Below are 23,923 nucleotides of genomic sequence, written 5' to 3'. Positions count from 1 at the left end.
CACGAACTGGTTAACAACTAACATTTTTCTCATTTCTTATCAGTATATGCACAAGTCAAAGCCATTGCCAAGGGCAGAGGGCATTTTCTCAGGAATCCCTGCTGTTTTTCCCAAGAAGACAGCTAGAGGTGCTGTCATAAGCCTCTGGCCCCTCCTCCTCGGTGCTGAAGTGCGTTTGGTCTACTTTAGAGAGGTGCTGACAGGGTTCTCATGCTCCCTCATAATAAACACCCCTAAAATTCTTTTCACAGACTGCATATGAGCTCCATAACAACTTCAAAGCCAGCAGTAGCCAATGTAGAGATAGGAGAATAAGAGCAAAGATGGTGTGCAATTCAGGATGATGGCTACCTTTTGGGAGGAGGGAGGGTACAGAGTGAAGGGAGGCATTTTGGCAGGCAGGGGCAAGGCTCTGCAGTGTGCTGGTGCTGGTGTATGTCTTGACCGGGATTGTGATGACATGGGTACGTCCCCTCTGTGATAAGTCAAGTCGATGCTTATGATTTGTGTGAATTCTATATGTATATTTCAATCACAATGCTTTTTAAAAAGTTAAGTGATTTGCCCAAATAGAAGAAAGAGTGGCTACCATCAAGCCTGATACTCAGCATCTTGCTGCCTCTTTTTTTTAAAAAATTATTTTGTATTAAAGTACAGCCAAGTAAAAATGTGATAATTACAGGTGAACAGCAAAGGGACTCAGCCATACATATGATGTATCTATTCTCCCCCAAACTCCCCTCCCATCCAGGCTGCCACATAAAACATTGCCTGCTGACTCTTTGGAATAAAAAAGCCTGGAAGATACATACAGGGCTGCAGTGGCTACATTATTTGTGCCAGGGGCTGATATGTTCAGACATGACAAATCTATAGCCTATCTCTGTTTAAACATCTGGGTGGCTTCTAATTCAAGACAAGCTAAAAGGAACATTTGGCTGTTTTAACTGGATTTGTATTTTGCATCTGGATGGAGAAAAGTCCAGATTCCTTGTCTGGTGCAAACAACTGGATGGACTGTAAAACTCTCAGGAGCTAACTCTCTCTCTGCTGTGAACACCGGGCAGAGCCCAGCGCCTGGGGGCCGGGGAACCTGGCCCCTCAACTGGGAGCCGAAAACACCCTCCAACACTTGCCAGCCTCCACTCTAGATGGGTCTTAAAACCCAGAAGGAGACAGCACTCCATCCCATGTTGGATAGTGATGTTTTCGCAGTGTTTTGTGGGTCCTGGGTTTAAGTATGCGTCCTGCTAGCTATGTGATCATGGGCAAGTTACTTAACCTCTCTGAACTTGTTTTCTCATGAGTAAAGTATGAATGGCAACAGCTTCTATTTTACAGAGTTGCTGTGAGGATTATATGAGTTAATGTCTAAGGTCTGACACAAAGAACATGTTCACTGTTCAATCATGTTTGCTGCTATTAATATTATGCTCTTTCTGATTCTGGCATCCCGCCTCCATCCTCTGCCCATCTGCTCGACACCCCCAATACCTGGCCTGTGCTTTGGGCTGCACCGTCCTGTCTGGTGGGTTTTTTAAAAATACATTTTATTAAAATTTAATAATTTTATTTAGCTAGTTGTTTTTTTGTGGCTGCGTGCAGGTTTTCTCTAGTTGCAGCGAGCGGGGGGTTATTCTCTAGCTGTGGTGCACGGGCTTCACATTGCAGTGGCTTCTCTTGCGGCAGAGCACGGGCTGTAGAGTGCAGGCGCAGTAGTTGTGGTACACGGGCTTCAGTAGTTACTGCTCAAGGGCTTAGTTGTCCCACGGCATGTGGGATCTCCCTGGTGTGTGTGCTTAGTCGCTCAGCTGTGTCCAACTCTTTGTGACCCCATGGACTGTAGCCCGTCAGACTTCTCTGTCCATGGAATTTTCCAGGCAAGAATACTGGAATGGGTTGCCATTTCCTCCAGGGGATCTTCTCGACCCAGGGATTGAACCTGCATCTCCTGGGTCTCCTGCATTGGCTGGCAGTTTCTTTACCGCGGATCCACCAGGGAAGACCCTGGACCAGGGATTGAACCAGTGTCTCCTGCATTGCAAGGCAGATTCTTAACCACTGGACCATCTGGTGGGGTTTTTGAAGGTTGAAGTCTCCTACCTGATTGGCTCCTACTGACTCCCCTTCACTTTTGGTCAGACTGACACCAGCTAACACAACTGCTGATCTGCTGTACTTACTGACCACATCCACCCTCTGCTTTGATCTGCCTGTATTCTACCATTCACCAAACCCCGGCAGCCAGCTGGGTCCCCAGCCTGCTGCCATCCAAGACCAGGCAGGTGTGCTCAGGGTGTGTCCTGGATGTGGATAAAGGATCCTTTCAGCAAAAGTTGACAGTCTTTCTGGGCTGTTCAAATTCCCTGAATGGACTGCCCGCTGCCATTTTTAAAGATCTAGGCCTTCACCCTTTTGCCTAAATTGCAAATGTAGACACAGCAGGGGCTGAAGTTTGTCATCAAGCAAGGGAGCTCACCTGAGGACTGCAGAAGGAATAATGCCCTAGGTTCTGGAAAGGGCGGGGCAGAACAGGCTCTCAGACAGCCGTCTCCAGAGCTGCCAACACTGCCTTTGGCACCACTGAGCCATTTCTGGCTCTCACGCTGACAAATGGTGGGATGTCAGTTGCTTCTGACAAGCTATAGGATGGCCAGAAGAATAATCTGTGAATAAGCCCCATAAAGCAGATAAGGCTTCTGGCCAAGAACTGAGATGGTGAGGCCAAGCCATGACAACAAGCAAGTTGAAAACACAAGACCTTCTGGTGTGAATTCATTTCTGTGAGTGAGGGATGGATGGTGGAATGACAGAGGGGACTGTCGCATATGGTTGCTCTGGAGCAGATCTATTCCTGGGAAGGCAAGGGGCTTCCCAGGTGGCCCTAGTGGTAAAGATTCTGCCTGCCAATGCAGGAAACTCAGGAGATGTGGGTTCAATTCCTGGGACAGGAAGATCCCCTGGAGGAGGGCATAGTAACTAACTCCAATATTCTTGCCTGGAGAATCCCATGGGCAGAGGAACCTGGTGGACTGCAGTCTATAGGGTTGCAAAGAATTGGACATGACTGAGCGACTGAGTGTGCATGCACAGGGCAAAGGATGAGCAGTGCCTGCCGGCTGGGGGTGGGGGCTGGAGTGGGCAGGGAGCCACTGCAGCAGGATCTGATGGCCCAGAGATGGCTGGATGAGCAAATATGGCAGGTGTTCAAGGCGGCTCCCCACAGTCCTCAAGAGGACACACTGCAAACCCATTTGAATTTGGAATCTGACTCCGGCACTTCTCAGCCCCATGATTTTGGACAAATGAACCTCTGAGCCTGTTTGCTGATTTATAAAACAGGGGTCAGAATACTTTACTTTGTCAGGTTCTTTGAAGATTCAGTTCAGTTCAGTCACTCAGTCATATCCAGCTCTTTGTGATCCCATGGACTGCAGCACATCAGGCTTCCTTGTCTACCACTGTCTCCCGGAGCTTGCTCAAACTCATGTCCATTGAATCGGTGATGCCATCCAACCATCTCATCCTGTCACCTTGCCTTCTCCTCCTGCCTTCAATCTTTCCCAGCATCAGGGTCTTTTCCAGTAAGTCGGTTCTTTGCATCAGGTGGCCAAAGAACTGGAGCTTCAGCTTTAGCATCAGTCCTTCCAATGAATATTCAGGGTTGATTTCTTTTAGGATTGACTGGTTTGATCTCCTTGCTGTCTAAAGGACTCTCAAGACTCTTCTCCAACACCACATTTCAAAAGCGTCAATTCTTCGGCACTCAGCTTTCTCATATGTGTACATGACTACTGGAAAAACCACAGCTTTGACTAGACAGACCTTTGTCAGCAAAATAATGTCTATGCTTTTTAATATGCTGTCTAGGCTGGTCATAGCTTTTCTTCCAAGGAGCAAGCGTCTTTTAATTTCATGGCTGCAGTCACCATCTGCAATGATTTTGGAGCCCAAGAAAATAAAGTCTCTCACTGTTTCCCCGTCTATTTGCCATGAAGAGATGGGACCAGATGCCATCATCTTTGTTTTTTGAATGTTGAGTTTTAAGTCAGCTTTTTCACTCTCTTCTTTCACTTTCATCAAGAGGCTCTTTAGTTCCTCTTTACTTTCTGGCATAAGAGTGGTGTCATCTGCATATCTGAGGTTACTTCTATTTTTCCTGGAAATCTTGATTCCAGCTTGTGCTTCATTAAATGAGATAATAGTTGTAGAGCAACTATTAGCACGGCACCTGGCATCTAGTAAGCGCTCAATAAACAGCACCATGACTATCTTTGGTGCAATATCACCCAAGGAGGTGATAAGGTGAGGTGAAAGGTCAGCCTAGGGAGCCACAAGGGGTTGAGCTCAGAATACAGGAATCTCAGGGGAGATGACTCAGATGTCCATGAAGCGCCTGCTTCATGGTGTACATGATGGCACTCTCTCTACCAATACCTATACTCGAGGAAATAAAACCGGCAAGCACAAGCAGAGGCTGATTGCAAAGGCAGTTAGAGGGGACGTCCTTGGTGCTCCAGTGGTTAAGACTCTGTGCTCCTAATGTAGGGGGCCCAGGTTCGATTCTTGGTCAGGGAACTAGATCCCACATGCCATAACTAAGAGTTTGCATGTCACAACTAAAGATTCCATGAATTGTAACTGAGACCCAGCACAGTCAAAACAAAGATATATATATATATGTAAAACAAAGGCAGTCAGAGGACAAATGTGTGTGTGATGAGAGTTGAGCAGACAACCATTTAGGCCAACTAAAGCTTAAAGAGGGAAGACAGAGGGCTGTGACTCAGAGAGCAAACTAGAAGATGGGGTTAATTTCAGAGTCAGACAACTCATCTCAGACATTCCCACCCTATGAGGAGAGGAAAGAGGGGGAGGGGGCTTAAGCTCCTCTTTCTCAAGACAATATTGGTGTGGGATGTAGGGTGGGGTTGCACATACACCGGGGTGAGCTGAGGGCCCAGCTTTGGGGACCAGGGGAAGATGGAGCTGGGAAGGGAGGCAGGGATTTGATGGGAAGTGTATGGGTGCCCATGGCATCTCTGCTGCCCCAGCCTGCTGAATGCGCCAGCACTTCTGAGCCACTGTGTGTTCCTGTTACCAGTCAAAGGGATCATCTGAAAGTCTATCACTGGTTCTTGGCATTGGGATGGTCTGTCCAGGCTCTGAGGTCTCTGGGGTCAAGGGCTATAATGGTTCATTCTTTTGTACATGTCTTCATGGCATCCCATCCATCTACTCATCCATCCATCCACCCATCCACTTACCTACCACCCATCCATCCATCCATCCATCAACCCATTTATCTACCATCCATCCATCCAACCACCCACCCATTTATCTACCATCCATCCAGCCATCCACCCAAACTTTTATCTACCATCCGTCCATCTGAGTGTGTGAGTGCTAAGTTGCTTCAGTTGTGTCTGATTCTGTGCATCCCAGGCAGACCACAGCCTGCCAGGCTCCTCTGCCATGGGATTCTCCAGGAAAGAATACTAGAGTGGGTGGCTCTGACCTCCTCCAGGGGATCTTCCTGATCCAAGCATCAAGTTCTTTACCACTAGTACCATCTGGGAAGTCCATCCATCCATCTACCCATGTATTTATTTACCATCCATCAATCCACCCATCTATTCATTCATCCATCCATCTATCCACCCATTTATCTACCCTTTCATCCATCCTATAATTCCTAAGTATGCTGGGGGCTGTTCCAGGTGCCATCAGCATACAGATGAACAAGACAAATGTAATTTCTGATCTCAGAGAACTTGCATTCTAGTCTCACAGTAAGCAAGGTGATTTCATTTGGCCACGGTTTCTTTGAAGATCATACAACAAGGTACTGTGGAAGAGAGGGGTTCAGAGACAGGATGGCGGTCCCTTAGGTGGCAGAGAAAGAATACTGCCTGGAGGAGGCAACATCTGGATTAGACCTAGATAACCAGGAAGAAGCAGTAGATTGGAGACTTTGAAGGAACAGGTTTCTGCTAGAAGGAAGAGCACAAACCATATGCTGGAACTGGGCATGCCGTGTACAAGGAGTCAAGAGAAGGTCAGAGAGAGTGGAGCCAGTGATGGGAGATGCAGGGTCTTGTGAGCTCTTAATTACTTCTTTAGATGGTAGGGACATTGGTGAAATTGTGACTGATGAAGGTAGTTGTTAGTTAGTCACTAAATCATGTCCTACTCTTTTCGACCCCATGGACTACAGCACGCCAGGCTTCCCTGTCCTTCACTATCTCCCAGAGTTTGCTCAAACTCATGTCCATTGAGTCGGTGATACTATCCAACCATCTCATGCTCTTTCACCCCCTTCTCCTCCCACCCTCAATCTTTCCCAGCATTTTCCAATGAGTCAGCTCTTTGTATCAGGTGGTCGAAGTATTGGAGCTTCAGCTTCAGCATCAGTCCTTCCAATGAATATTCAGGATTGATATCCTTTAGGATTGAGTGGTTTGATTTCCTTGCAGTCCAAGGGACTCTCCAGGTTCTTCTCCAGCACAATTTGAAAGCATCAATTCTTCGGTGCTCAGCCTTCTTTATGGTCCAACTCTTACAACCGTACATGACTAGTGGAAAAACCACAGCTTTGGCTATACAGATCTTTTGTCAGCAAATGACATCTCTGCTTTTTAATATACTGTCTAGGTTTTTCATAGTTTTCCTTCCAAGGAGCAAGTGCCATTTAATTTCATGGCTGCAGTCACTGTCCACAGTGATTTTGGAGCCCAAGAAGATAAAATCTGTCACTGTTTTCACTCCCCTCCCCCATTTGCCATGAAGTGATGGGACCGGATGCCATGATCTTAGCTTTTTGAATGCTGAGTTTTAAGTCAGCTTTTTCACTCTCCTCTTTCACCCTCATCAAGAGGTTCTTTAGTTACTCCTGGCTTGATGAAGGTAGAACATGGAGGAGATGTTTTTGCTCACTGAACAAGGGAGCAAATGTTGGCCCAGGGAGATTTGGCACCAGCTTAAAGCTCAGGGACACACCTAGACTTCCAACTCAAGGTATTTTTTTTCTAAGATCAGGAGGACATGTGACCTTGCCACCAATGCCACCACCTTTTCACCTAACAGAGGCTATGTCTCTCGCAAGAGATGACCCAGAGACCATTCCTCTGGAGGGAATTTCTGTTCCTTGTGTCTGCTTTCCCCAGACAAGAGGGCAAGGAGAGGGGGTTAGAACCACGGCAGGTTCCCACTGATGCAGATAACCTTTAGAAGGCAGCCAGAGCTCAGGCCACAGGAGCACGACCAGACACGTGGTACTTTAGTTTTGTCTTGATCAGTTACACTTCTGTGGTCTCCAGACAGGTGCGGCAAGGAGAAATTAACCCAATTAACCCAGGCCAGCCTGGGACAGGGAAGGACCCAGTCCTGGACAAGCACATCTTCCAGAAAGGCAGGCCTGTGGACCCACGTGTTTGGGGATGGATGGAGGAGGGACCAAGGCTTTAGGTCCAGAGAGGAAGTGCAAGCAGTCTTATGGGAGAGGCAGGTAACAGACAGCAGGGAAGGAGAGAAGAGGTCTGACCTTGTTTGAGAGTCACAGCATGCCAGGGATACTGAGACATTACAGTTCATTGATTTCTCATAATAACCCGGGGGTAGATGCTACTATCACCATTTTGAGAATGAAGATGCGGAGTGGGGTGGATCACAAACACTGACTGGCTTGTCCAAGCAGCCGGGGTGGGTGCTACGGCATGGGGAGAGGGGTGGAGGATGGCTGAGCATGCTCAGCTCCCCACATTTCACTACCTCCTGCCTCTGGCGACCCTCCAATGGAGCTCGGCCCAGCTCTGCCCTCTCGCCCATCTTACCCCCGGACTATATTTCTCCACCTCCAAGTTCTGCCTGTACCTCAGACCCACGTCATCTACTCCTCACCTCTGCCATCTAAAGCAACTTGTTTTTTCCAGAGGCTGTTTCTCAGTTCATGACTTCACCAGGCACTTGTCATCTAAAACCGAGACCAGGAGTCAGCCAGAGTCTCCCCGTCCTACCTCCCTGCTGTTTCTCCAGTCAATAACCAAGCCCCATCCATCCTACCTCTGAAACACCCACGTAATCCATCACTACTGCTCGGATCTGATCACCGCTGTCATCACTCAAGTCTTTACTGGAATTATTCAGTAGTTTCTGCACTGGCCTCATTGCTCCTAGTTCTTCCCCACTCCATCTGTCCAGCTGAGTGGATGCCAAGGGCACTTGGGGTCCTCGAACTTGACCGTGCATTACAACCACCTGGAGGGCCTGTGAAAATGCATGTTGCCGGGCCCTGCTCCAGACTGTCTGATTCAGCAGGTCTGGATGGGCCCCCAGAATTTGGGTTGCTCACAAGTCCTAGGTAATGCTGGTGCTGCTGGCTCAAGGACCACACTTTGAGAACCACTGCTCTAGAATCTACTTCCAGACAAAAGATCTAATCACATCACTGCCCCCCTTAAAGAAACTCCAGCAACTCCCTGTGTGTGTATGTGTGTGTGTGTGCACTCAGTAGCTAAGTTGTGTCTGACTCTTAGTGACCTCATGGACTGTAGCCCACCAGGCTCCTCTGTCCATGGGATTTCCCAGGCAAGAATACTGCTGTGGGTTGTCATTTCCTTCTCCAGGGGATCTTTCAGACCCAGAGATTGAAGCGGTGTCTCCTGCTTGGCAAGACGATTCTTTACCACTGAGCCACCTGGAAACCCCCCGCAACTACTTACTAGCTTTCAAATATGGTCCAAACTCCCTACAGTGGATATTCACAATCTGTCCCACACTTTCTCTCCAGCGTCACCTCAAGCCCTGATCTCTCTTTAACCTATGACACGGCCACATTGCTCTACTTGTGTTCCTTACACCTGTCACATAGTTCAAACTCCATGTCTTTGCCCACACAGTTCCCTCTGCCTGTAACTCTTTCTTCCTTGGCTCTTGTCAAATTCTTGATGCTGCTGCTGCTACTACTGCTAAGTTGCTTCAGTCGCGTCCAACTCTGTGCAACTCCATAGACAGCAGCCCACCAGGCTCCCCTGTCCCCGGGATTCTCCAGGCAAGAACACTGGAGTAGGTTGCCATTTCCTTCTCCAATGCATTAAACTGAAAAGTGAAAGTGAAGACGCTCAGTCGTATCCAACTCTTAGCGACCCCATGGACTGACTGCAGCCTACCAGGCTCCTCCGTCCATGGGATTTTCCAGGCAAGGGCATTGGAGTGGGCTGCCATTGCCCTCTCCGTGTCAAATTCCTACCTATCTATTAAGGTCCAACTTGACTATTACTTCCCTTAGAAGCACCACAGTGTGTTAGAATGACCATGGACTTTGATGTCAGGCTTGGCTTTGAATTCCAGAATCAATCAACTTGTTAGCTGAGTTAGTCTCTCTGTTAAGCTGGAGCTAACCTCAGCATCCTCACTATAAACTGTGAATAATAACATTTATTTGTAAGATTGTTGTTGGAGAGGAAATGACGCATAAGAAATGCCTGGCAGGTAGTAGCTCCTCAATAAACAATAGCTATTATTATCGTTATTGCTGCTCTAAAGTCTTGCCTGGCTTCCTGGAGCTGAATAATTACTTTTTTTCCTGTATTCCCATAAAATTTTGTATATGATCCCATTTTGCATGTATCTCATGCTGTGGTCTCATTATTTTTATGCACTGGGCCTCATTCCTATTATAGTTGGGGGCCATTGTACAAATTATAAAAATTGATCCTCCTAGCAAACTTAGTGGGCACATGACTTGGCAAACTAAAGATGTCTTTGCAGGAGGAAAATTTACAGGTGGATAGAGGCTCACACCCAGAGAAGGCACTGGCAACCCACTCCAGTACTCTTGTCTGGCAACTCCCATGGACGGAGGAGCCTGGTGGGCTGAAGTCCATGGGGTTGTGAAGAGTCAGACACAACTGAGCGACTTTACTTTCACTTTTCACTTTCATGTATTGGAGAAGGAAATGGCAACCCACTCCAGTGTTCTTGCCTGGATAATCCCAGGGACGGGGGAGCCTGGTGGGCTGCCCTCTATGGGGTTGCACAGAGTCAGACACCAACTGAAGCGACTTAGCAGCAGCAGCAGCAGCAGCAGAGGCTCACACCAGAGCACATGCTTGGTGAGCTGCGTGAGGCTGGATTTCAGTCCCCACCCACCCCTTGTACAATATACAACTTGCACAACCATCCTTGGAGGCTCTGTAAAGGTAGAATGTGAACCTAGTGAAAGTAAAAACTGGGTCTTATTTAACCTGAAGTCACAACCAGTGTTGAATCAATAGTGCCTGAGGACGGGAAGCACTTAAGTAGGGTGAGTAGGGCCCTGGCCCCAGGTTCAGGAAAAGCATCCTTAACTCCAAGAGGGAAGGGAGGTACAAGACCCAGGGTTAGTAACACCAGAGACTCAGGCTTTGGAGAAAAATCAGCAGCTGAATTACTGGGTACTTTAGGGAATAAGGGGCTTCTCTTGTGGCTCAGCTGGTAAAGAATCCACCTGCAATGCGGGAGACCTAGGTTCGATCCCTGGGTTGGGAAGATCCCCTGGAGAAGGGAGAGGCTACCCACTCCAGTATTCTGGCCTGGAGAATTCCATGGACTGTATAGCCCATGGGGTCTCAAAGAGTTGGACACGACTGAGCAACTTTCCTTTCACTTTGGGGAAAAAGACAGAGGATAAGTGTCCTCATGCCCAACCGGACCTCTTCAAAGCACTCCTGACCTCAGACTACAGCCCAGTGCATGGTCAAGCCCATAGATGACACCTCATCTCTGCCACATGAGGCGGGCAATCAGGACTACAGGACTCTTAGGAGATACTAAGATCCCACTTTTCACAGCTTCCGTCCCCACTCCTGCCCCAAATCAGTTCCCTACCGCCTGGCTCTTCTGTGTCACAGCAAGCCAATCTCTCAGAAGGCTTTCAGATGCCTTAATTAATCCACTTTCACTTATTCTGCAGACCCTCACTCTCCTAAACAGCTGGTACTCAGCTGGGAAGGCGGAAATAATTTCCAAGAAGGGAGCCTTCTGACAAATTTCCCAGGCCATTTTCTAGACACCCATGGGGTTTGGAGGCGTTACCAGTCTGGAGCTGCTGGGGTAGCTGTGAACATAACTGAACTGCAAAACCCCTGGGATTCCCATCCATAGCAGCTTCTTCAGTAGAAAGAACCCTTTATACTCTCAGGACAGCCAGACAAAGCTCTGCTCTCTCTTCCTGAATCTGTGGCTGATTCTCTGGGCCTCATGTTCCATGATCCCAGAGCGGGAACCATCTTGACACTGCTTCCTGGGAGATGAGCATTTAAGCTGTGCACGCTCACAGCTGATGTACACTGTCACTCCCTGGTCCTGCCCTGCTTAGGGCTCCCTTAGCAACCTACTCACCTCTCTCCTGCCCACCCTAGCACACGGCTTCTTTTACGTGTCTGTATTCTGCCTACTTCCATATCACCGCGCCTGTAAGCTCTCAAAGACAGAACCAAATCTCATCTATCCTTTCCCCCTAAACCTCGAGCACAGTAACTGACTCGCTGTGTTAAATTACTATCTGCTGATTGATTAATCAATTCACGGCCCAGTTTTCCAAGCCTCAGGTTAACGACTGGGTTGATAGAAACCTGTTAAGGAATGAACTCCCTAAGTTTATTCAGGGAACACTTATCACCTGGTGCCTTGCTCTGCATGACCTAAAGGGACTATCTGATACACTTTGCTGTGTCCCAGGCACTGTGTTAGGTGCATGCGGATATCAAGAGAAATGAAATACTGTGCTTGCCCGCAAGGAGCTGCCAGTCCCGCTGCCACTAAGAATCCATCCCAGCGGTCCCCAATGAGGAGTCATTTCTGCCTCCTACTTTGTCAGTTGAAAAGGATGTAGTTTATATCTATAACAGAGCTTTATTCCATACAACTTGGTATTAAAATAACTTCTGCCATCTGTCTGCCTTTCCAGTGGGAGAGCTCCTGGAGGAAACAGACCTGGTTTCAAATCCTCGTGCTTCTAGGTGCTGGCCTCTCTGGGGCTGTGTGTTCTTAGTCCGTAAAAAGGAAGTAGTTAAAACACCCACTTCCCAGATAATGCAGTTGAGGATGTAAATATCACCCATGTGTCCCTCTCAATCTGGCCCTGCAGCGCCTCCTCTTTTCCTGCCATTCTTCTGGTCCAGTCTATTCCTTCCTCTCCATTCTCCTAGCAAGTAGATGCAGAGGACAGGAAGGCTGTACCAAAATCACGCAAAAATCCACTCCAGCCACCAGCTCTCATGCGTCCCTGGTGGTGCAGTAAGACGCACTCAAGACAGGGGTCTGAATAGCATGTGAATCTGGGCTCTGGCTGCTTGCTGTGAGTCTGTGCTTGGGTCCACTGCTGACTCTCTGAGCCTCCATTCCATCTGTAAAATGGAGTAATAATCCCTCTCAGGCCATGCACGGATTACATGAAACAGCATCTGCCGAGCTCCTATACAGTGGCTGCCTCTGTCAGCAGCCGTCATTGTCCTGCTCTCCCTCCTGGGGGCTCAGCTTTGAATCAGGACACAGTGCCTTCGTCAGATGACCACTCCCCCCATTGTAATTCTCTACAGAGCCATGGAGAGCAAGAGGAAAGTCTGAAGGCCCAGGACAGAGCCCTCAGCTGAAAGCCTGTGACGGCCAGGTAGGGTATTGTCTGGGGCTCATGTTCATTGCATGCTGCGGGTCCAGAGGCCCAGCCGCAGTCTTCTGGGGGCTGTGCGCCCCAGCCGTAAATGTGGAGAGAGGACAGTGGTCACAGAGACAGACAGCAGCACCCAGCTGCACGGGCGGCAGCTGAGACAGACGTCTCAGAAGAAAGGCACAGCGGCCGCAGTTTCAAAACTGCTTTTCTTGGCTTTTATCGGGTGGGTGAAAGGACTTGAGTAACAGAAAGGAACCTTTGAGGACTCCAGATGAGACAGACAGTTGTAAGGGAGGGTCTGATGAGAGATGGAGAGCGAAGGCGGTTGTGGTCCAGGAAGCAGCCCAGGGCTCTGGCCCTTTTATTCTCAAGGACAACAGCCTGTGGATAATGAACCAGACAAGATGGATTTCCTCCCTTCCCGCATCTCGGGGTTGTATGCAGGGACCATTGCTTGACACACATGCCGCGAGAAGCCATTCCAGGAAGGACCTTGCCCAGAGTCAGACAGCCCTCCCTCTTCTGAGAAGCAGGACGACCTGCTTAAAAGTCCCCATGAAAGGGGAGCTCCCCTACTCAGTAGGTCCTAGAATGACATGCCGAGACCCCACACTGTCGCCGTTTTCTCCTGGTCATCTTCACTGACCCTGCTTTTATTGGGGCCGCATCCCGCCCCCGGCATTCCTGGACCGCTGTCTGATAAGCATAACTGAATCTGGTCTTCCCACATCCAATCCATCCCCATCTCGCCTCCTGGACTGACTTTCTGGGACCAAAGCCAATTACAGCATCCTCTCCTGGAATAAAACAAACCAACCACCTCTCTCTCTTCAAAAGCTCCCCATTAGCCCTCTGGACATAGTTTAAATATACAAACATATAAACCCTGTCACCACTGGCCCCTGCCTATAGCTCTACCTGCCTCCACTCCCTGCCATACTTGATGTCAGCCGCACCGAGCCATTTGCACTGCCTGGTATAATCTCAGTATTTTCTGCACCTAGAATATTCTTTTCTATTGAGATGATGCTCCTCCATCCTCAACACTCTGTTCCACAATCCCTTCCTGGGTGAGTCCTTCCCTGCTCGTTCCTGTACATACCTTGTTCGTGCTTCCACCAGCCCTACCAGTGTCGCTCACTACCCATGTGACCACGTCATCTGCTTCGTGACTCAGTTTCCTCACCTGGAACATCTGGTTATCGTGAAGACAAATGAGTTAAGCGTGTAAAACAGTGCCTGGCCCACAGGAAACACTTAATAAATGTCAGTCATTGTTACCTTCATCACTGTTGTTGTCGTTCAGTCACTAAGTTGTGCCTACCTCTTTGCAACCCCACGGACTGCAGCACGCCAGGCTTCCCTGTCCTTCACCATCTCCTGGAGTTTGCGCACATCCATTGAGTCGATGATGCCATCCAACCATCTCGTCCTCTGTCGCCCCCTTCTCCTCCTGCCTTCAATCTTTCCCAGCCTCAGGGTCTTTTCCAATGAGCTGGCTCTTCTCATCAGGTGGCCAAAGAACTGGAGCTTCAGCTTCAGCATCAGTCCTTCCAATGAATATACAGGGTTGGTTTCCTTTAGGATTGACTGGTTTAATCTCCTTGCTGTCCAAAGGACTCTCCAGCATCTTTTCCAGCACCACAATTCAAAAGCATCAATTCTTCAGCACTCAGCCTTCCTTATGGTCTAACTCTCATATCCATACATGACCACTGGGAAAACCATAGCTTTGATTATATGGACCTTTGTCAGCACTGTTAATATTATTAATAGAGCATGTATCACACGGTACTGGAATTTGTGGTTTATTGGTCTCTTTGAGTAGGTCCTGAGCTCCTTACCAGCAATTCCTCCCATCCAAATAGTGCTTGTCAGAGAGCGGACACTTTGATTAATGAGTGAATGAATGAATGACTTGCTGAATTATCATTGGAGCCCACCTCCTCCTATCTGAGTAAATGCAGGGACCAGGCTTTAAGAAGAAGAGAAAGTACCCCCCTTGAACCTGGCTGTCACATGGGAAAAGAGTTGAGCATTCAGTTTTAGCCCCTGGATCAGTATCTTGACTTTAAAGAACAGAATTCCATGACCTATTTTCAGTTAAAATAGTCTCTGGTTTCAAGGTGAAAAGGAATCCCAGGGGACTAGTTGGATTTTTTTTTTTTTTTTTTTTTTTTAGTTCAGCAAAATGTCTCTCAGCAACTTCCCCAGTGGATCGAGGCCACAGACAGCCCACCCCACCAGGTCTCCGGCAAACTCTCTCCACAATTCTTTCTCCTAGGGGCCCAGGAGGTGAAATGGAATGAGGCATTTCAGCTTCATCTACACTTAATTCATCAAAATGTCATTGGTAAGAGCTATTTGATGTCCAAAGCTTATGAGCCTTGAATCTAAGCCTTCTAAAGCCCCTTTCTCTTTGAACCTAAATGGGCTGTTCTGCCAACCTGGCGTTGACTGCCAACAGGGGACTTGGTTCTGAGCTTTGAAGCTTGAGGGGGGCTCTCTCTCTCTTCCTGAGTGTGCTTTACTCTTTTCCAAGCTGGGCCCCTAGGATGTGAAATGTAATCTCTCCCCTTCCAGGATACCAGTGCTCAGGGCTGAACCCACAAGAAAGCTTGACACACAACTGGGGGAGACGAGAAGGGGTCAGAGAGGTCATCCACTCACTTTACAAATAAAGTGCAGCCCCTTTATGGGCCAGAGTCAGACGTGGGTACCAAGTGCTGGGCATCCTCCAAAGGCTCTGCCTAGAAAGACCTCTCGGAAGAGAGCACCATTCATGGCTGGAGGGAGATGAGGGTGTAAGTCCATCAGGAGAGGCCACGAGGACTCAGGTGCCCACCTGCTGGCTATGGGACCGGGGGTGAATCATTTGTACTTCTTAGCCACAGGGTGTTCACCCATAGATCCACTTCACAGAGCCATTATGGAGGATAAAGAGTTAGTGCTGTGAAAGCAATTTCAAACACGAAATCAACGCATACGTGTGTGGGTTGGGGGGTGACTAGGACAACAGCCAGGACAGACGCACCCCTGACCGCACTGCTTCCCAGTGACCCGTTCATGTCTCGGCGAGGACCCCAAACCCCTTCACGAATGCGCCGTTCCCCCACCCTCTGTCCTGACCACCGTGATCCCCACCAGGACTCTGCTCCAGCCACGTGACCGTCCCTGCCTCTCCCCAATGCCTAAGAGACGCGCGCGCTCTCAACTCCCAGCAGCCACTTCCACAAGCGATTTCGTTTTAAACAACTGCCAACCTTTCAGCTCCACAGCTCCTTCTAGCTACAGCCCTTTATCTTGCTTTCCCACAAGAGCGAAGCTTCTGTAAAGAGTATTCCACAATGATTCAACCATTGCAGTGTGATTTCAATCCAAGCACCCACTGAAACCAATCTTGTCCGTGGCTTCTTCATTCTAAATCTGATGGAAGGCTCTCTTGTGCTTCCCTTCAAGAGGTGGGAAGCTTCTTTACCCACCTCTCTTCAGCATCCTTCACAGGCTCTCCTCCCTCTTGAATGTATGATTTTTCTCCCGGAGGGTTCCATCCCTCCTCACAGCTTCAAACCACCTACAGCTCACCAACCACGCCAGCACCTACTCCTGGAGCCGCAGAGCCCACTCTAACCAACTCGCTGCTGAGCATCTCTACCTACGTGTCCAAAAGACTTTTCCCAGTTACCGTTTCCAAAGCGGAAATCCTCCCCCTCTTTCCTCCCAGATCTGTTTTTCTCCTGGGTTTTCCACCTCAAAGACTGGCACCGCCAACCACCCAGACGTTCACATCAGCGTCCACATCAGAAACCTGGGTGTCATCCATTCTACTCTTGTCTGCCTCCCATGGGCCACATCCATTCAGTCCTCAAGTCCTGACAGTCCATCTGTTAAATAGCTTCCACAAGTTACCAAACAGAATTATACTATGATCTCATTTAAGAAAAAACTTGTGTAAGTACCTACTCATTAAGAAATCAGAAGGGATCATGTTGAAATGTTAACCATGGGTATGAGTGGCTGGTGGAATTATAAGTAATTTTTTTAAAAACACATATATTTTATAAAGATTGTATTTATTGTTTCGTCGCTAAGGCTGTCTGACTCTTTTACGACCCCATGGATTGTAGCCCTCGAGGTTCCTCTGTCCATGGGATTCTCCAGGCAAGAATACTGGTGTGGGTTGCCATTTCTTTTTCCAGGGGATCTTCCCTAGTATGGGATGGAACTCCTGTCTCCTGCATTGGCAGGAGGATTCTTTACCACTGAGCCATTCTATATTACAGAAAAACTTACCTTTAAAGACAGCTTTTGAAGGCTTCTTCTGACTCCTAAGTTACTTCTGGTTCTCATCACCTCTTGCAACAGTTCAATCTTCTCCCTGGTCCCCTGCCTCCAGGCCTTTCCCATCCCTCCACCCATCCATGTTCCACACTGTGGAAGGCCGTATAGACCACTGCCCACTTCCTAGGCTCACTTCCCACCACACTCTGTTACAGGCGTAGTATACTAAAATGGAAACTGCCATGTCCCTTCCTGTCTCCAGGCTGTGGACTCTGCCTGGCGTCCTCCCTCCTGGCTTGATCTTCTCCCTCCATATCCTGCTCTCCCTGGCCAGCTCCTCCTGGAGCTGTCAAGCATCATCTCCTGCAGGTGTCCTTCCTACACCTCCAAATCAGTCAGGAGGCCCTCCTCCAGTCCTCTCACCAGCCCCTCTACCGCCCCATCCTAGCCTTTCTCACTCTGCTTTTACGCAACTGGTCCTCCATCAAAGAGTGACCTAGCGTCTGTCTCATTCATCTCTATATGTGAATACCTCCAACAACTTCAATGAAAAATTCACTTTAAATAAATATACTGGGGTGACACAAGAGGATGTTCCAAGGGCATCTTCTTCTTCAAGCTTTAGTCCATCTCCTCCTCTCTGCCAAGTACACCTCCACCAAAACACACCATCACTGCTGTGGGCTCAGCTTGTGAAGGCTTTGACTGGGGGCAAAATGAATCCAGACCCAAGAGGCTCCCAAACAGACACACTGCACTTTCCCCTACCCAGACACAGCCCTGGGGGTGAGAGGCCAGTCACCTGCCCAGTTGACGTGAAGCCACTTGTTTTCACTCCAGCCACACTCCTACTTTTAATGGGATTTACACCAAAAGACACACTCTGATGATTTTCAAAAGTAAGCAGAAAATATGTTTGAATGCTCTTTCATAACTAACATGCCATGAGTGCTAGCCGCACAGTCTTAGGTAAGCAGGTGACTATGGATACGAAAGACTGAGGCTCTAGAACACCCAGTAGAGATGACCCAGGAGATGACTCTTTACACTGCATCACTCTCCATCCAGGAGGCTACTGCATTCCTCAAATGATCTAAAGAGATTCCTGTATGTCAAACTTTCTGTGGGTGTGGGCATGCTCATGTGTGTGTTATTTTAAATCCTTACAAAAATTCTTTTTGGATAAACCCTGAAGCCTTGGGGGATGGGGTGGGAAGGATAAAAAAAAGTTGCCCAAGAACACACAGCTAGTAAGTAAGTGAACTGAAATTAGGTTTAACATCAAGATTCCCACTCTCAGACCATGAGCACTGAAGTCAGCTCACTCAGTTGTGTCCGACTCTTTGGGACCCCATCAACTGTACCCCGCCAGGCTTTTCTGTCCATGGGGATTCTCCAGCCAAGAACAGTGAAGTGGGTTGTCATGCTCTTCTCCAGGAGATCTTCCTGACCCAGGGATCGAATCTGGGTCTCCTCCATTGCAGGCAGACTCTTTACCGTCTGAGCCACCATGGAAGCCCCAAGTCAGCTGGACCAGGGCTTAAATGCTGACTCTAAACTTACCAGCTGTGTGATCTTTGGCAGGTTATTTAACTTCCTGGAGCCTGCATTTCCTCATCTGTATATAAGTGACAGATTTAGGTGAGATGACCTCTGAGGTCTCTTCTGTCTGGGACACTGACTAGCCAGCCCCAAGGCTTTGCTGTTATAACCTCCGATCTGAGCAACTTGGGGAAGAGGTCATACAGCAGGGCTGCGGGCCTCAGGACTGTTGTGATCCTAGGGGACATCAGGGCAGACATATCAAGCACTGAACCTTAGATCAGGGCCAGCATATGTATTGAAAGTGAAAGTGAAGTCGCTCAGTCGTGTCCGACTCTTAGCGACCCCATGGACTATAGCCCACCAGGCCCTCCGTCCGTGGGATTTTCCAGGCAAGAGTACTGGAGTATTGAAAGAACGGGTTAATTCCTTAATTAATTAATACTACCCAGCCACGTCTTGATGAGACCAAAGCAGCAGTGTTTTGACTTGAAAGCAGATCTGGGGTGAATTTTAAGATACCAGTCTGATTGCCCAAATCATTCAGTATGAAGCTGCATGTCCTTGAGTCCCGGATCCTTTCCTCTTCCTGCCAGTCCACGTCACAGCTCATTAAGGGGCTGATAAGGGGATGGCTGTGCACCGACTCCGACATCCCTGAAGTCACCCCACAAGTCACAAGGCAGCCCAAGGGAGCTGAAGAAACGGGCTCAAGGTCACTGAGTACGTGAGTAAGACAGGAGGATGGGCGGTTCAGCTTTCTGAGGTTTAACCACTAGAGGGCGCCTCGACCGGGGGTTCTAAACAATAAGACTGCCTTGGGAGGGGTTCTGGAACTTAGAGAAGAGCCAAATGTCCTTTTTTCCAGATGCGTGGGCATCATCCGCTAGGAGTTTGAGCCTCAAAGATGGCAGAAGGTTTCACCCCCAGCCTGTCCCTGTGAGAGGCTCTCAGGGCCTCCTGGGCCTTCTATGGTCTTCCATTGATTGCCTGCAAGCCTCACTCTGCCAGCAGGGCCTCCCTCCTGGACTCTAGGAACCCGACAATTCATGGTCTCACTGAACAAGCCTTGCTACTGGCCCCGCTGAGTCACTGCAAATGCTGTCAGGAAAACTCCTAACCACCATCCCACTTCAGCCCTTAGATGCCTTCCACACGCTTTGTCTATATAGAACTTTCCATCATGCATTGGCAAGGATTGCTTACTCAATACCCCTACTAATCTTTTTATCCTTGAAGACTGGGATTTAAAAAATGTATCTTTTATCCCAAGTTTGGTACATATAAAAGGCGGCATGTGTGCTCAGCCACTCAGTCGTGTGCGACTCTTTGTGACCCCATGGATTGTAGCTTGCCAGGCTCCTCTGTCCATGGGGATTCTCCAGGCAAGAATACTGGAGTGGGTTGCCATTTCCTTCTCCAGGAGATCTTCCCGACCCAGGGATTGAACCCATGTCTCCTGCATTGGCAGGTGATTCTCTACCAGTGAGCCACCCGGAAAGCCCATATATAAAGGATTTCAATCATGTTAATTTAACAGATAAAGAGTTGAGAGGAAAGAAGGAAAGAAAAAAGCAAGCAAAGGTGAAAGGGAAGGAGAATACAAAGGCTGGGACTGGGCTTATGCGGACCTTCCTTGGTAACATCTCCGTCCAGCTGAGGTCGTGTGCTGTGGTGGGATTCTGGAGTTAGACGCATCTGGGTTCAAATCCCAGCCCTGTCTCACCCTGACGGTGTGCCTTCAGACAAATCATTCAAACTCTCTGTTTAGGTGGCACATTTGTAAAATGAGGATAACAATGAACTATTAATAAAAGGTATGTTCTGAGAGGATTAGAGATAATGTATGTAAAGCCCCCTTCACGTTGGCACTGGCTGGGAGCTTGCAGGGGCTCCCTCTGCACTTGGAAAGCACGGAGAGGGACGGGTCGGTTCAAGGTCGCTCTAAGAACCTAGGTCTGTGATCTCTGCGTTGGGTGCTGATCACCCACCCTGATGAGAAACACTCAGTTATGGAAATACAGACAGTGAATTAATGACAACTTAATTTTTACAGATGTTAGTAGTTTGTGCCAAGAAAACAAGCACTCTGGCCCTGGAAGAACTTTCTACAGTCTTGCTCTAACCAAATGATGATCGACAGTCTAGGATGCTCACCTACCTTTTAATCAAGTCTCCACATTCACCCTGAAAATGTACAGCCCTCCCCAGTGCGCCTTGGCCCTGGTCTGTAAGGGCACATTAAGGATAGCAGAAAATAATACAAGAAGTAACAAAACAGCCGTAACTGTGACCAATGCCTCTGACAGTCGGTCCATTTTCCCTTGTTATTTAACCATGTCTATTTGACAGCCCTTCTCAAGCATCAAAGTCAGCTGATGTAGGTGTGTTCTACACCAGGGCCTGTCCAAACTCTGCCAGGGGTACTGATGATCAAAAAAATCATCAAAACTGGAACTCCCCTGGTGGTCCAGTGGTTGACAGTCTGCCTGCCAGTGCAGGGGACACGGGTTTGATCCTTGCTCCAGGAACTAGATCCCACACGTGTGTGTGCTAAGTCACTTCAGTTGTGTCCAACTGATCCCACATGTGTGTGTGCTAAGTTGCTTCAGTTGTGTCTGACTCTTTGTGACCCTTTGGACTGTGGCCTGCCAGGTTCTTCTGTCCATGGGATTCTCCAGGCAAGAATACTGGAGTGCATTGCCACGCACTCCTCCAGAGGATCTTTCAGACCCAGGGATCAAACCTGCGATGCTTACTTCTCCTGCATTGACAAGTGGAATCTTTACCTCTCGTGCCACCTGGGAAGCCCTAGATCCCACATGCCACAGGGCAACTAAGCCTGTGTGCCACAGCCACTGAGCCTGTGCATCCAGGAGCTGGTGCTCCACAACAAGAGAAGGCACCACAATGAGAAGCCCGTGCGTGGCAATTAGAGAGTAGCCCCTGTCTACTGCGGCTAGAGGAAAACCCTCGTGCAGCAATGAAGACACAGCGAAGCCAAAAAATAAATAATTAAAAAAAATCAGAACAAAAAGCACCTGAATTATCCAAAAAGTGAACCCAATCTCTAAGCTGCGTTTATTGGTCAAAGCCTCTATTCCTCAGCCATTACAGGTGATAGATTGGGACCAGAAGAGCCACAGGGCAAGGATCACAGTAGTCCTATTCACCAATGACTAAATCAATGTATATATATCACCAGTGCCTGGCTCGGTGCCAGCTTGGGGAAGATTCATGCAACGAATGGACAAATAAATGAAAAAAGCATGACTGACTGACTGAATAAACAGAGGGTTCATGAACATAAAGCACAACCTTCTGTCCTTCCATCACCCTCCCCAGCCCATCCTCAGATCCAAACCACCTGTTCTTTCCTTACCCGAGCGATCAGCTCCCCGACCATGCCCGTCCAGGTGCCATTGGCCTCGGGCACGCCATACACGCCGTCCCCGACCAGACGGATCTTGTAGTTGAACCGGAGGATCTCTGCCAGCTCCTGGAGCATGTCCACACAGAAGCCCTCGTAGCGGTCATTGCCTTCCATTTCCTGGTGGTTCCCCTTCAGCATTAAATACGGGTTTTCCTGCAGCAAAACTGGGCAGCTGTCATTCTCATCTTAGCCCTGGTGTCTCAGCCACATGTGATGAGGGGACCGGGGACACAGGAGGGTGGGGAGAAGATGGGGTGGAGGAGGGAAGTGGCTTGGGTAATGGGACACCTTGGAGGTGGCGATTACCTCCCTTTCCTGACTTCGAGGCACTTCTCTTACCAGGAACACACAAGGGTCTCATTGCACAGAGGCTCCAGTGGAAGCCCCTGTACCTCGTTTAAGGTCATCATCTGACCCCATCTCCCATTTCATTCCATCCTTTTCCCCCCTTTCCTTTTGTTTATTCTACATAGACTGATCTCAGGGCATTATGAGATGCAAGGATGCTGATGACAGGTAAGGTTCTTAAATGCACTGTATGACCACAACCCAAGGCAGAATGGGTCCGGCCATGGGTGTTGGGAGAAGGGCTGGGTCTCTCAGGTGAAATGTCCAGGGAAGGTTCCACGGAGGAGGTGGGATGCAGGCTGGGCTCCAGAGGATGACAGACTGACAAATGGAAGTGGCGGGGACAGAGGGCTGTGTGGGCAGGGGAAAGGCAGGGTCAAGGACATAATCCCCAGTGAGATGGAGCTCGGCCCATTCAGCAGATGATGGAGGCCCCCTTGAGTGGGAGCCTGGCTTGTGGGCAGGGGCGGGATGGGAGGATAAATTTAGAAAGATGAGTTAGGGTCAGCACGGGCCTTGGATGCCAGGGTGAGGTACATCACACATATATAATAGGGAAGCACTCAGAGTTTTAGAGACTCAAAGACGTGAGTGAAGAATATGACAAAGTGAGCGAGAGAGAAGGTCTGGGCGTGAGGACAGAGCCTTTCCTGCTAGGAGATAGAGATTCCTGAGCTGTGCTTTGGCTCAGGTGGGTTTCAGAGCTGGACAAGGCACAGAAAGGGCCAGGTGGATGCCAGGATGGGTGTGGAGCACAGAGGGAGGATCCTCAGACCCTCAGAGCCTGAACAGGAGACTCACGATGGTGTCATCATGGCCGTGGATGGTTTGAAAAGGAAGAGGTTTTGGAACATGTTGAATAGGCGATTCAGGAGCAAATATGCGACTGAATGTTGGAATATGGAGGGAGGGCAGGATCGGGGGCACAGATGGGGCCTCTGGATAGAGGCGGTGGCTGAAGTGGCAGGATATGGGAGACCATGGAGGGGGAAGGACAGCAGAGGGATAAGACCTAATCCGGGGGTAGGGGTGAATGAAGAGCAGCCACAGAGCAGGACAAAGCAGAAGCAGCCAGAAAAGCCAAAAATCAGGAAAATGTGGTCATGAAGGTCAAGGAGGTGGGGGTTTCAAGCAGAAGAAGGCAGGCATTCCCACCCAGAGAGGAAGCAGGGCTGTGAAAGGGTAACCGGGCCATGTGTCACTGGAGATGTTCGAAGGCAGACTGGGGGTGTTGGGGGGAGGTGATAGCAGACCCTGCAGGGATGGGGGTGAATGAGAGGTGCACAGGGGAGGGCCAGGGTTGTTGGGAGGCTAGGAGATAAGGACCAGCCGGCAGAGCGCTTCTCCACCCAGCCGCTCCCAGTCACGTCTCTCTCCAAACTTCAGTTCCCCTCTACCAGCAATGGCGACCACCGACCCCTTGATGGATGATCCCCTAAACTGGAGGGTAATCCAAGGGCAGCAGGGTGAAGGGGAGGTGGTCTTAGGATGGGAGGGACAAGAGTGTACAGGCAGGTGGAAAGGGAGGGATCCCTAGAAAAGGCAAGACAGAGAAGGAAGAAAGAGAAGTGCAAGTCAGGGCAGCAAAGCCCCAGGAGGGCCAGAGTCAAGGTGAACTCGAGTCCGGGAAGTGGACCTGAGGATGGAGAGGAGGGCCAGGGTCAGCGGGT

At 49.1% G+C, this 23,923-nt stretch overlaps 1 protein-coding gene across 2 annotated transcripts in view; it reads right to left on the bottom strand.

Annotated features, from left to right (window-relative positions):
* The window catches only part of GRIK4 (glutamate ionotropic receptor kainate type subunit 4), a 498,615-nt gene that overhangs the window by 61,996 nt on the left and 412,696 nt on the right, over positions 1-23,923 (bottom strand). For both annotated transcript variants that reach the window (XM_086338321.1, XM_086338322.1), the window contains one exon: positions 21,855-22,058. In XM_086338321.1, coding sequence (XP_086194447.1) covers positions 21,855-22,058 — 204 coding nt within the window. The remainder of the gene's footprint in view (positions 1-21,854; positions 22,059-23,923) is intronic.

This window comes from Bos grunniens, chromosome 15 (assembly GCF_055505025.1).
Source record: "Bos grunniens cultivar Pamir isolate PY7600 chromosome 15, Bosgru_T2T1.0, whole genome shotgun sequence".
Classification (NCBI taxonomy): Eukaryota; Metazoa; Chordata; class Mammalia; order Artiodactyla; family Bovidae; genus Bos; species Bos grunniens.
This window is presented reverse-complemented; position numbering and strand designations above follow the sequence as displayed.